We start from the raw sequence: 15215 nt of genomic DNA, 5'->3' as shown, positions 1-15215 counted from the left end.
ACAGTCTCTTCAATAAATGGTGCTGGGAAAACTGGACAGCGTTATGTAGAAGAATGAAACTCGACCATTATCTTACACTGTACACAAAGATAAACTCGAAATGGATAAAAGACCCCAACATGAGACAGGAATCTGTCAGAATCCTAGAGGAGAACATAGGCAGTAACCTCTTCGATATCAGCCACAGCAACTTCTTTCAAGATATGTCTCCAAAGGCCATGGAAACAAAAGTGAAAATGAACTTTTGGGACTTCATCAAGATCAAAAGCTTCTGCACAGCAAAGGAAACAGTCAACAAAACAAAAAGGCAACCCACGGAATGGGAGAAGATACTTGCAAATGACAGGACAGACAAAAGGTTGATTTCTATAAAGAACATCTCAAACTCAACACACATAAAACAGATAATCATATCAAGAAATGGGCAGAAGATATGAAAAGACACTTCTCCAACAAAGACATACAAATGGCTATCAGGCACATGAAAAAATGTTCATCATCACTAGCCATCAGGGAGATTCAAATTAAAACCACATTGAGACACCACCTGACACCAGTTAGAATGGCCAAAATTAGCAAGACAGGAAACAACGTGTGTTGGAGAGGATGTGGAGAAAGGGGAACCCTCTTACACTGTTGGTGGGAATGCAAGCTAATGCAGCCACTTTGGAGAACAGTGTGGAGATTCCTCAAGAAATTACAAATAGAGCTTCCCTATGACCCTGCAATTGCACTGCTGGGTATTTACCCCTAAGATACAGATGTAGTGAAAAGAAGGGCCATCTGTACCCCAATGTTTATTGCAGCAATGGCCACGGTCACCAAACTGTGGAAAGAACCAAGATGCCCTTCAACGGATGAATGGATAAGGAAGATGTGGTCCATATACACAATGGAGTATTATGCCTCCATCAGAAAGGATGAATACCCAACTTTTGTAGCAACATGGACGGGACTGGAAGAAATTATACTGAGTGAAATAAGTCAATCAGAGAGAGTCAAGTATCATATGGTCTCACTTATTTGTGGAGCATAACAAAGAACATGGAGGACATGGGGAGATGGAGAGGAGAGGGAGTTGAGGGAAACTGGAAGGGGAGATGAACCATGAGAGACTATGGACTCTGAAAAACAACCAGAGGGTTTTGAAGGGGCGGGGGTGTGGGAGGTTGAGGAACCAGGTGGTGGGTAATAGGGAGGGCACATACTGCATGGAGCACTGAGGGTAATGCCAAAACAATGATCACTGTTATGCTGTAAATAAACAAATTAAAAAATAAAAAATAAATAAAAAAAAGACTGTTTAGGCTATCAGGATCCCTTCCATTTCCAAATGAATTATAGGATTTGGCTGTCAGTTTCTGCAACAAACAAACAAACAAACACAGCTAGGATTCTGAAAGGTGCTGTGTTGAATCTGTAGATCAATTTGGATAGTATTATCATATTCCTAATATTAAATCTCTGAGCCATGAATATGGAATATCTTTCTATTTATTTAGGTCCTAAGATTCTTTCATCAACATTTTATACTTTTTAGTATACAAGACTTCTTGTACTTCATTTTTAAAATTTATTCCTGAGTATTTACTCTTTTTGATACTATTCCAGATAAGAATTTTTCTTAACTTAGAGTTCAAATTATTCATTGCTAGTGTACAGAAATACCATTAGTTCTTTAGAGATTTTAAATCCTATAAACTTTATGAATTTATACCTAGATTCTAAGTAATATATTTTTTTTAAATTTAATTATTTGACAGACAGAGATCACAAAGAATTTGAGAGAGCAGAGGAAGCAGGTGCCAAGCTGAACTGAGAGCCTAATGCAGGGCCTGATCCCATCACCCTGGGACCATGACCCAAGCTGAAGGCAGAGGCTTTAACCCACTGAGTCACCCAGGCACCCCTAAGTAATTCATTTTTAATGATTCTATTTATTTGGAAGGAGAGAGAAAGAGCAAAGACAAGCAGGAGAAAACCAGGCAAGGGAAAGCAGGCTTCCCGCCCAGCAAGAAGCCTGATGCAGGACTTAATCCCAGGACCTGGGGGATCACAACCAGAGCTTAAGGCAGATGCCCAACTGACAGAGACACCCAGGTGTCCTGAGTCTATGTGATTTTATCTCTAACCCTCACAACAATGATATATAAAGGATGTTATTATTATGTTTTACAGATGTTGCTAAGAATAGGAAAGAAGAATTATGAGACTAATAGAAATTAAGAATAAATTTTGACAAAAAATAATACATTGTAAAGACTATAAACAAATCGACATGTGAAATGAACTCTAATATCAAATGCTTTCTAATATGCCACGTGCCCTCCAGTGACCCTGGCTCTCCTTAACCTTAGTAATTTATTCTTAACACCACCTTATGAACAAATAATCATTTTGCCTATCTGTGCACCTCAAGTATGCCTTATCTTTCTGTTTCACTCTGTAAATCTGCAAAATGATAACCATTTGTATTTTCTAAAATGACTTCATCCTTAGTAACATATCCTATTGTGATTCATTACTCAAGAGTAAAAACTACCTGCTATGTCATAAGAAAGACATTTGTTTTAAAATAATTTAAGCCTCTTTGAAAGGCTAAAATTACATTATGCTTGAAAATGAGGGAAAAAAAGATGAAAGAAATCATTTAAAATGTTCACAGAATCTTTAATGTTATTGATTTCATTTGCTCCAGATCAAACCAGGAAGTTTGTAGGACTGTGGGGGTACGGCATGCCAGAAACACCAAAAATTATGAATTTCTTGATAGGAATTACATAAAACTTCTGTTTTCTCGGTTTTTATTTCAGGCAACTGGCTGTCTCAGACTTCAAAGTCCAGATAGTGATGTAGACTCAATATAATGAAACCAGATTCCAAGTAATATTTTATTTCACTGGACGTTAAAGTAAACTCTTTTATCTGGAATCCATGTGAGAAAGATAGCCTGCCACTGCTCAGAATAACAAACAAATACCCTGGCTATACCCACCTCTATGCTGTATACTGCCTAAAGTCCCTTGGAAAAGGAAATGGGCTGCATTACAATTTCAAAAATAGCCAGAGATTGAAAATCAATGCACCACAGAGCACGTTGTTTTGACCCTTTGTCTAAAGGGCAAATGCAGACCAATCAGATTCTAGAACTGAGTGCCATATACAGGGATTTGTTTCCTGCACAAAACCTCAAAGAAAACAGTGCATTCGAATGGTAATGAAGAGAGGGCCTGAGTGCATACAGTGGTATATTAAACTTGGAGGAGCTAATGTGCATTTTCCTGTGAATCAGCCTCCCCATAGGACTCATTAGGAATGCACATTAAAGATACAGACAAGTGTGCCATTTTTAAATCAAGTGTCTTATTTCTTACAGCACTATTAGTATTGTACGCATTCTGGTAAGTTGCATTTTTGACTGCAATTTAATTGTGCAGCCGGGAAATCTGATTCCATTTCCAAGCTGTAAAAACATCCTCCTGTGAGGGTAGAATGGGGAGAAGTGTGGGGGGAGGCATAAAGAGAGTGAATTAGAATAGGAAGTGATCGATTACTTCCTTTTCTCTTAAAAACTAAATATGCTGGTCTTTTGAGCTCAATTCTTACTTAGAATCCATACGAATTCCCACAAAATAGCAGTCTACAAATGGTGCTGAGGAAATGACAGCTGCGACCACACCAGCAATGCTTAGGAAAAGTTGAGAGGCACTTCTGCAAGAGGGTGATTGAACCCATGGGGAGCTTCAGATGGAAAGATGTTACATACGGGGCGATCTGCATGGAGAAGAGCAGAAAAATACTCATATGATTATGATTAGACATGTAGCAGGAAAGCAAAACACAATTTAGCTTATGAAGAAACTGAAATTCAAGTGGGTCAGCCTTGAAGTTCTAAAATTCCTTGCAGGGGCACCTGGGTGACTCTGTGGGTTAAACCTCTGCCTTTGGCTCAGATCATGATCTCAGGGTCCTGGAATTAAGCCCCACATCAGGCTCTCTGCTCAGTGGGGAGCCTGCTTCTCCCTCTCTCTCTGCCTGCCTCTCTGCCTACTTGTGATCTCTGACTGTCAAATAAATAAAATAAAAATCTTTAAAAAATTCCTTGAAGAACAATATCCACTTTTTTTTTTCAGTTCTTATTATACCATGCTTGTAAGAGGCAAACACTTAAAATCTGGTTGCATTTAATTCCAACGTGTGTTAAAGGGATAAAAAAAAAAAAAAAAACACAGCATAAAAGACTTCTTTATCTTACAAAGATATGTCTAAACACTGAAGTCATTCCTCCAGGATTCTAGGGCAACGGCATGCTGGTCACATAGCACTACTCCAACTTCATTGTCAATATCCTCTTTCTAGAGAAGGTGATAGACTCAGATAAGCATGTTATTGGTTAATCATGAGGGTCCAAGGACACAAGTCCTGCTGGGATTTCTTTTCTTTTCTTTTTTTTTTTTTTTAAGATTTATTTATTTGACAGATAGAGATTACAAGTAGGCAGAGAGGCAGGCAGAGAGAGAGAGAGGAGGAAGCAGGCTCCCACCCTGCTGGGATTTCTGAGGAAGGAATTTAAGGCATGATTTCCTTCTCCAAGGGATTTGAAACAAAAGACAAGGTTTGTCTCTCTTCAGTCTGAGGAGAACACTTCATGAGTGGTCTCAGATGACTGGATCTTGGGATAAGAGGCAGCACATGTCTATTTCTTGTGATCATTAGAACGGCTACTCAACTGTGTAAAACTTTGTGAGCTCTGCTGGAAGCAGTGCTGAGGGTCAGGGCTTTCATCTGGGACATGGTAGTGAAAGACCCCCTTCCTCCTTGCTGAGGGCTTTTTCCAGAGTGCTGAAACAAGGCCGCCACGCCAGAACAAACAGCTATGTCTTTGTCTTGAACCCAACGCCTGACTATGCTTAATTTAAATAGACCAATCAGGTTCCTGTAACTAAGCATCTGCTTCTGTAAGTCCGCTTCCCGCTCCCCCGCTCTACCCCCCCCTTCCCGCCTTCGTCTTCACGCGCGCGGGTCCTCCAAAGCCAATCCGCTAACACCAAGTATGCCTTTTTCAAATGTTCAAACTGTCAGCCAATCAGCTCCGCCCCACCCAAAACTTGTTTGTACCTGTCTATAAAAACCCTGCACCACCCGAGCCTGGTGTGCTCAGCTAGCAGGAGCTGCTGACCACCCGCAGGCGCCCGCGTTACAATAAAGATCCTCTTGCTGTTTGCATCCTGTGGAAGTGTTGAATTCTTGGGTACGGGGATCCGCGGGTCTTTCATTTGGAGGTCCCACCGAGATCATCGGACTCCTGCCCAAGGATCCAACCGACTCCCACCGGGAGGTAAGCTGGCCAGCATTTAAGCCTTAATAACTGTGTTCTCATTTTCTGTCTCGTGCTCGTGTTCTCGTCTCCCGTTTGTTCTGCCTATACGCCTGTATAGGACTGTACTACTACGCATAGTAGATCTGTATTCTGGGCAGCTTGAGAAGGAGTTGACGAACTCGGACTTCTCCCGTGCCACCCTGGGGGACGCCCCAGGGATTAGAGGGGCCCGTTTTTTCGGGCCCCCACACGTATCCGAGGGATACGTCCATCAGTGGGCCACAGAGGAAACTCATATTTCCTCACGGCCGTCTGAATCTGTACTTTCGGTTTTGCACCAAAATCGCGCAGCGTTTCTTTTTGCTGGCTCGTTAAGTGTCTTGTGTGCGTTAAGTGTCTTGTGTGTTTTGTGTGTCTTTCTCGTTGCCCTTTGGATTTCCCTTGATTCCAAAATGGGACAGACACTTATGAGTCTCACTTTAGGACATTGGAGAGACGTCCAAATCCGAGCCAATAACCTGTCGGTGGAAGTCAGAAGAAGGAAATGGCAGACACTTTGTACTTCAGAATGGCCTACCTTTAACGTTGGGTGGCCCAAAGATGGAACCTTTAACATCCATGTTATTTTACAGGTCAAAGAACGAGTCTTCAACCAGGGACCCCAAGACCATCCGGACCAAGTACCCTATGTTGTAGTGTGGGAAAGCCTGGTTGATGAGCCTCCTCCTTGGGTCTCTCCCTTCGTTCACCCAAAGCCCAAAACCCTTCCATACACCACTTCTCCCCCAGGACCCTCCGCTCCCCCCGTCCCTCACCCCATCCCAGATCCCACCGACCCTCCCAAACCTCCTTCTTCCTCTAACCTATATCCTATAGTCAGCGATCCCTCTTCTCCACGGCGTCCTAAACCACAGAAGATCCTTCCTCTGGAGGACTCCCCCTTAATAGACCTTCTATCTGAAGAACCTCCCCCTTATCCTCCTCCCCCTCCTGCGCAGGCACTAAATTCCACAAGGGAGCCAGAGCACCCACTTGAAGAACGCGACCCCTTGCCATCCCCAATGGTGGGAAGACTTAGGGGTCGCAGGGAGCCAACACAAGAAGGAACTTCCAAACTCTTTCCCCTGCACCAAGGAGGAGGGCCAGGCAATCAGCTCCAATATTGGCCCTTTTCGGCCTCCGACCTATATAATTGGAAGTCCCATAACCCTTCCTTTTCACAGGACCCCGTAGCCCTAACTGCCTTAATTGAATCCATTCTAATCACACACCAACCCACCTGGGATGATTGTCAACAACTCTTGCAGGCTCTCCTCACCACTGAGGAGAGACAAAAGGTTTTCCTGGAGGCCAGAAAAAAACGTTTTAGGGGAAGACGGAAGGCCCACACAACTCCCTAATGTGATAGATGCCGCCTTCCCTTTGACCCGTCCCGTCTGGGATTTCAACACGGCGGAAGGTAGGACCCACCTAAATCTTTACCGCCAGTTACTCATAGCAGGTCTCCATAATGCGGGGAGTTGCCCCATCAATTTGGCTCAGGTAAGACAGATAACTCAGGGGCCAGAGGAATCTCCAACCGCTTTCCTGGAAAGGCTTAAGGAGGCTTATCGCAGGTATACGCCTTTTGACCCAGATAGCAATGAGCAGAGAGGAAACGTTTCAATGACATTTATTTGGCAGTCAGCACCAGATATAAGGAATAAACTACAGCGTTTAGAGAACCTACAAGATTTCTCTTTACAAGATTTATTAAAGGAGGCAGAAAAGATTTTTAATAAAAGAGAGACTCAGGAAGAAAAGGAGGAACGACTTAGGAAGTTGCAGGAAGAAAAGGAGGAACGACTTAGGAAGTTGCAGGAAGAGAAAGAGGAGAAACTAAAGAAGGAAGCTGAAGAAAGGGAAGAGAAACGAGAACGTAAACGAAGTAAGGAACTTAGCAAAATCTTGGCCGCCGTAGTGCAAGGCAGCCAAGGACCAGAGGCAGGAAAGTCAGACAGGGAGGGAGACATAAGGAGGCCCCGAGTAGACCGAAACCAATGTGCCTACTGTAAAGAAAGGGGACATTGGGCCAAAGAATGCCCAAAGAAATTCAGACACCCTAAGGAAAATGCTAAGCAAGTCACAAGACTTATGGCTTTAGACGAAGACTAGGGCCGTCAGGGTCAGGAGCCCCCCCCCAAACCCCGGGTATCCCTAACCGTTGGGGGGGCAACCAGTCACCTTCTTAGTAGATACAGGGGCTCAACACTCCGTTTTAACCAAGAGCCCTGGACCATTAAGTGACCGGGTGGCATGGGTTCAAGGAGCAACAGGAGGAAAACAATATAAATGGACTACGGAGAGAAAAGTACATCTGGCTTCAGGTAAAGTTTCTCACTCATTCCTTCATGTGCCTGACTGCCCCTACCCACTCCTGGGGAGAGATTTATTAACCAAGCTCAAGGCTCAAATCCATTTTGAGCCACAGGGGGCCACTGTGACCGGCCCCAACGGGACTCCTTTACACATCCTTACCCTACAGTTAGAAGAAAAATATAGACTACATGAGGAGCCCTCCCAACCTCAGAGAAACATAGAGTCCTGGCTTGCGTCTTACCCGGATGCCTGGGCGGAAACAGGAGGAATGGGACTAGCTATCCAGCAGCCCCCCATTCACATACAATTAAAGGCAACGGCCGTTCCTGTCAATGTTAAGCAATATCCTATGTCCAATGAGGCCTACCAGGGCATCAAACCGCACATAAGGCGGTCACTAGACCAGGGCATTTTGGCCCCATGCCGGTCCTCCTGGAACACTCCTCTGTTACCTGTCAAGAAACCTGGCACCAATGATTACCGGCCGGTCCAAGACCTGAGGGAGGTCAATAAGAGGGTAGAAGACATCCAGCCTACGGTGCCCAACCCTTACAACTTACTTAGTTCCCTGCCTCCAACCCACTTCTGGTATACGGTCCTAGATCTCAAAGATGCTTTCTTCTGTTTGAGACTAAGTCCTCAGAGTCAGCCCCTCTTCGCCTTTGAATGGAAGGATCCAGACTTGGGAATATCAGGTCAGTTAACCTGGACATGGCTACCACAAGGGTTTAAGAATAGCCCAACGCTGTTCGACGAAGCCCTTCACCAGGACCTGGCCGACTTACGGGTAAGACATCCCTCTCTGATCCTGCTCCAATATGTCGATGACATTCTATTAGCGGCTACCAATGAAGAGGACTGCCGAACAGGTACTGGGAACCTCCTATTAACCCTAGGCCAACTGGGATATAGGGCATCCGCAAAGAAGGCCCAGATCTGCCAGACTAAAGTCACTTACCTGGGTTATGAGCTATATAATGGCCAACGATGGCTAACAGCCGCGAGAAAAGAGACTATCTCTGGCATTCCCGCACCTCAAAACCACAGGCAATTGCAGGAATTCTTAGGGACCGCAGGCTTCTGTAGACTATGGATTCCGGGGTTTGAGGAGATAGCGGCTTCTCTGTACCCCTTAACAAAACAAGATACTCCTTTTGTTTGGACTGAGCAACAACAGCAGGCATTTGACCATATCAAACAAGCACTCCTTACATCTCCGGCGTTAGGCCTGCCAGACATAACAAAACCCTTCGACCTCTTTGTTGATGAAAAACAAGGATTTGCTAAGGGGGTCCTAACTCAAAGGCTCGGGCCTTGGAGACGCCCTATTGCCTACCTGTCCAAAAAGTTAGACCCCATGGTGGCAGGCTGGCCACCATGTCTAAAAATGATAGCAGCAATCGCGGTCCTCATCAAGGACGCAACCAAACTAACTTTGGGACAGCCCCTAACCATCCTGGCTCCACATACAGTGGAGTCTTTAATCCGCCAACCACCAGACCGCTGGCTGTCTAATGCCCGCCTGACTCATTATCAGTCCCTCCTCCTGGACTCAGACAGGATCCAGTTCGGACCTATAGTGACTCTTAACCCCGCAACCTTATTGCCCACTCCTAGGGAGGCACCATTGCATGACTGTCACCAGATCCTTGCTGAAACACATGGGACACGGCCCGACCTAACTGACCAGCCCATGAAGGATGCAGACCTGACCTGGTATACTGATGGCAGTAGCTACCTGCAGGATGGAAAACGACGAGCAGGAGCGGCCATCACGACCGACTCTCAAATTGTATGGGCAAGCGCGCTACCAGAAGGCACCTCGGCGCAGCGGGCAGAATTGATCGCCTTAACCCAGGCCCTCCAACTGGCAGAAGGTAAGAATCTTAATGTCTATACAGACAGCAGATATGCTTTTGCCACTGCCCATATTCACGGAGAAATTTATCGGCGGAGGGGACTACTAACCTCTGACGGTAAGGAGATTAAAAATAAGACCGAAATATTGGCCCTATTAAGAGCCTTATTTCTCCCCAAGAAGCTGAGCATAATGCACTGCCCTGGCCATCAAAAAGGGGATACCCCCGAGGCGAGAGGAAACCGCCTAGCTGATGCGACAGCCAAACAGGCAGCTTTGGGGCCCCAACTATTAACTGTTACTATACTCACTGAGATAGGAGAGCCAGATGAGACCCCCATTTGGAATTATGAGGAGGCCGACTTGGATTTCATACAGAAGATAGGGGCCAATTACAACTCAGCCCTAAACCGATGGGAATACCGAGGAAAGGCCATAGTACCTATAAAGATGGCGCAGGAACTAATAAATCACCTCCATCAGCTGACTCATCTGAGCGCGAACAAGATGAGATCTCTTATGGATAGGGCCAATTTAAAAAACTACTTCCCCAAACAAAACTTCCTTCTTCGTCAAGCGGCCGCTAATTGTAAAGCCTGCGCCCAAGTCAATCCTGGGAAGACTATTATTGGACCAGGTGTCCAGGTACGTGGTCATCGACCTGGCACACATTGGGAAATTGACTTTACCGAAATTAAACCTGGCATGTATGGATATAAATACCTCTTAGTTTTTCTAGACACCTTTTCAGGATGGGCAGAAGCCTTTCCTACCAAAAAGGAAACCGCCAATATAGTCGCCAAGAAGCTACTGGAAGAAATTTTTCCAAGGTATGGAATGCCCGAGGTACTAGGGTCCGACAACGGGTCCGCCTTTGTCTCCCAGGTAAGTCAGTCGGTGGCCAAGCTGCTGGGGATTGATTGGAGACTACATTGTGCTTACAGACCCCAGAGTTCAGGACAGGTAGAAAGAATGAATAGGACCATTAAGGAGACTCTAACTAAATTACTGCTTGAAACTGGCTCTAAAGATTGGGTATTGCTCCTACCTCTAGCATTCTATTGGGCCAGAAATACTCCAGGCCCCCATGGATTAACCCCCTTCGAAATTCTCTATGGTGCTCCGCCCCCCGCTGTCACGTTCTTTGCGCCAGATATCTCTGCTCATTCCCCCTCCCCCTCCATACAGGCCCATCTGCAAGCCTTGCAGCTGGTGCAACAAGAGGTCTGGAAACCCCTGGCAGCCGCCTACGAGGAAAATCTTAACGCCTCATTGCGGCCTCATCCCTACAAAATCGGAGACATCGTTTGGGTCCGCAGACATCGAGCCACAAACCTTGAACCCCGTTGGAAAGGACCCCACACGGTACTCCTGACAATGCCCACGGTGCTAAAAGTTGACGGGATTGCAGCCTGGATCCACGCCTCCCATGTGAAAACGGCACACCCGGAAGAACAAACAGGACACCCTCAGAACTCGGAATGGACCGTCCAACGCTCCCCAAACCCACTAAAGATAAGACTCATTCGCCGTTGATCTTACTCTTTTGCTTATTCTCTTTCCTTTCCCCTATAAATGGCACCAGCCCACATCTCCCCAAGCAATTAACCTGGCAGGTTCTCTCTCAAACGGGGGAAGTTATCTGGTCCAGTACGGCCCAACACGCCCCTAATACATGGTGGCCTACCCTGTATCCGGATCTCTGTAAACTGGCTATGGGATCTTGGGACATAGGTCAACACGATGATCCCCATAAGCCACCAACATCCCCTACAAGCAATGGAATGTCGCCCCCTAACCGGGGATGTGGAGACGGACCACGACGTTACAAACTTAGTGTATTCCCCTTTTATGTCTGCCCCGCGCCAAAGAATAGTAATACTAGAGGACGGGCCTATAAATGTGGAGGCCCTAATGACTTCTACTGTGCGGCCTGGGGATGTGAAACTACAGGTGATGTCTATTGGAAACCCACCTCAAATTGGGATTTTATCACTGTAATAGCTAATTGTTCCCATCAGCTGGGAACATTTTGGGGAAGGGAAAATGATGGAAAACATTGTAAAAATGCATGATGTCACCCCCTTAAGATTACCTTCACAGAGTCTGGAAAGAAAGCAGTCCACTGGACAAAAGGATATAGCTGGGGCCTTAGACTCTATAAGGAAAATTATGACGAAGGACTCATATTTACTATAAAACTCTCAATTAAATCCCCCTCTGCAGCCATAGGACCTAACCCGGTCCTGCCAGATCAGAGAGATTCCGATATCGGAGAGAACCCATAACCCTAACCATAGCCCTATTGTTAGGAGTCGGGGGAATAGCGGCAGGAATTGGGACAGGAACTTCTGCCCTACTTCAAAGCACCCAGCTTATGCAATTACAAGTTGCCATGACCGCTGATTTGGAGGCTATAGAGAAGTCAATCACTGCCTTAGAAAAATCCTTAACCTCCCTTTCCGAGGTTGTTCTACAAAACAGAAGGGGGTTAGACTTGTTATTCCTAAAAGAAGGAGGGTTATGTGCAGCCCTCAAAGAGGAATGCTGTTTTTATGCTGATCAAACAGGGGTAGTTAGGGAGACAATGGATAAACTCAGAGAAAGATTGGCCCAGAGAAGAAGAGATTTTGAATCCCAGCAAGGCTGGTTTGAAGGCTGGTACAATCGGTCACCTTGGTTCGCCACTTTATTATCCACCCTTTTGGGACCCCTTATTATTCTATTACTGATTTTAGCAATTGGCCCTTACATCCTAAATAAGCTTGTTCAGTTCATCAAAGACCGCTTGTCAGTAATCCAGACAATGGTACTGACACAGCAATATCAACTGCTCAAACAAGCCGAATCCCAAACTGACATAATATAAGTACAGGACAAATGGATATAAGATTCTATCCATGATAAAGAAAAAGGAGGGAATGAAAGACTCCCTTCCTCCTTGCTGAGGGCTTTTTCCAGAGTGCTGAAACAAGGCCGCCACGCCAGAACAAACAGCTATGTCTTTGTCTTGAACCCAACGCCTGACTATGCTTAATTTAAATAGACCAATCAGGTTCCTGTAACTAAGCATCTGCTTCTGTAAGTCCGCTTCCCGCTTCCCCGCTCTACCGCCCCTTCCCGCCTTCGTCTTCGCGCGCGTGGGTCCTCCAAAGCCAATCCGCTAACACCAAGTATGCCTTTTTCAAATGTTCAAACTGTCAGCCAATCAGCTCCGCCCCACCCAAAACTTGTTTGTACCTGTCTATAAAAACCCTGCACCACCCCAGCCTGGTGTGCTCAGCTAGCAGGAGCTGCTGACCACCCGCAGGCGCCCGCGTTACAATAAAGATCCTCTTGCTGTTTGCATCCTGTGGCAGTGTTGAATTCTTGGGTATGGGGATCCGCGGGTCTTTCAGTAGCAACCCCTTAGAAAAAAAAAGCAGAGTGGGATCCTCCCCAACCATAAAAGAATGGTTAGAGTCTACAGCTTACTCAGAGCTGCAAGAAACTGCCAGGCATTCCATCACCTGCTAATTTGCCACAGTAGAAGAGAATGTGTATGTCAAGGGATATAATTAAAGGGATATACAACCATGAGTAGGTTTAGGAATGCACAGATCATCTGTCATATGACTTTAAAAAAGAGATAAACTGAAGGTACATAAAGTTGGGTTTATAAAAAACAAGGTATCAGAAGGATTTAAGATATAAGAGCAACTGTGAGACACCAAATGAAATCTTGAGGATAACTATGAAATTTGATCCAGGAGATGAATAATCTTCATGGACACACAATCACAGAATGGGCCATTAATTAAAAATCTACCTTTCAAATGACCTCACTCCAGTGGGTTTTATAGCTGATTCTACCAAATTTTAAATATTTTACCCTTTCTTTCTAGGTCATAGGAAAATATGGAAAGAATTTCAGTTTGTCCTATAAAGCTAACCTTTGTGCTAATGATATTAAAGGAAACTTAGCCCTGGTCTCAAAGTATAAAAATAAACTTCACAATAAAAAAGTATGACAATTGTTTTAGAGAAAAAATTTGTAACAGACTGTATTAGTCAGTATTCCCCCACAAAACTAGAGCCAGAAGTATAGACAGTAATATCTATAAGAGATTTGTTATAGGAATATGTTCAGGCAGTTATGGAGGCAAGGAGGCCCACAATCTGCATCTGTAAGCTGGAAAATCAGGAAAGGTGGTGGTATAATTCAGTCCGAGTCCAAAGGCCAAAGATTCAGGCTGATGTTCTAAGCCCTGGGCTGAATCTGAATGCCCAAGGGAGTCCAAGAGCAGGAGAAGATGGATGTCTCAGTTCAAGCACAGAAAGAAGTTGCCCTTCCCCTGCCTTTTTGTTCTGTTCAGGCCCTCAACAGATTGGATGATGACCACCTGTAATCTTCTTTACTCCTCCTACCAGAAATGTCTTCTGGAGAAATCCTCAAAACCTCATGCAGAAATAATATTGTACTAGTGTCTGGACATCCTTTAGCCTTGTCATGATGACACATAAAATTAACCATCACACATACTGAAGGGATCTTCCTAAGCTAACCCTATTTTATGACAGAAAATAATCATTTGCCAAAACTTTTATGAAAAATGTAAAAGATAATAGATTGGGAAAAGTATTTATTCTGAATGAATATGACCAACAAAAAGGTAGTAATTTTTAAAGATTATATGTATTGATTTTAGATATGAGGAGGGGCAGAGAGAGATGGAGAGAAAGAATCTCAAACAGACTCACCACTGAACTGTGTGCCCCACAATGGGCTTGATCCCACAACCATGACATCATGACACGGCACTTAACTGAATGAGCCATCTAGTTGCCCCCCAAAATAATATTTTTAATATATACAAGTTCTTCTAATTAATAAGAGTAAACTAAAAAATAAAAAGCAATAGAAAATTTAGTGAAGGATATTAACAGACAAGCCACAAAGGACATATAATGGTCCTTATAATTACATTATATAGTTTTATAATTCAACATATAAACATATGTTTAAACAGAGAAAGATTTTCAGCATCACTAGACATCCAAATTATGCATCATGAGGGCACCTGGGTGCTTTAATTGTTAAGTGTCTGCCTTTGGCTCAAGTCATGATTCCAGAGTCCTGGGATCAAGCCCTGCCTGAGGGTCATAGCTTGGTGGGGAGCCTGATTCTCCCCCTTCCTCTGCCCCTGCTTGTGTGCCCTCTCTCACTGTGTCACTCTCTGTCAAATAAATAAATAAAATTTTTAAAAATATTTGCATCCTAAATGACATACAGTTTTTCACTCAACAGATTAGCCAAAGTTTAAAAACTTTATGCTATCCCGTGATTTTGAGGAGAAAAGGCATGTCCACCATTGATTTGCAAGTATGAATTGCAAAACTGTTTTTGAAAAATAATCAATCTCTGTAAATTTAAAAGGCACCTCTTATTTAAACAAGTTATCCTATACTTTGGATGTTAATTCCCTCCTCTGTCACTCATGAATAAACAAAATCATTTTTAAAAAGTCTAAAAAAATAAAAATGAAAGAATAAAAAATAGAAAAAAGAAAAACATGTGAGGACAAAGAAAAGAATACTTGCATATTCCTCAAATTATCAAGAGACCTGGGGGAGTGTAAGGGAATACTGCAAAGGTGATTATTACATTTATTTTTAAACACTTCTACTTTTTTCTGTAAA

The 15215-nt window shown here is 44.1% G+C and overlaps 1 protein-coding gene across 1 annotated transcript; it reads left to right on the top strand.

Annotated features, from left to right (window-relative positions):
• The first annotated feature begins 5772 nt into the window (after positions 1-5772).
• LOC123936115 lies at positions 5773-8718 on the top strand. Its single transcript, XM_045996870.1, is given in 3 exon segments — positions 5773-6675; positions 6677-7380; positions 8533-8718. Coding segments are annotated over 3 exon segments (1665 nt in total). The 3' UTR covers positions 8591-8718.
• The last annotated feature ends 6497 nt before the right edge of the window (positions 8719-15215 follow it).

Source organism: Meles meles, unplaced genomic scaffold (assembly GCF_922984935.1).
Source record: "Meles meles unplaced genomic scaffold, mMelMel3.1 paternal haplotype, whole genome shotgun sequence".
Taxonomy (NCBI): Eukaryota; Metazoa; Chordata; class Mammalia; order Carnivora; family Mustelidae; genus Meles; species Meles meles.
Note: the sequence above shows the minus strand (reverse complement) of the source record. Positions and strands in the feature narration are given on the sequence as shown.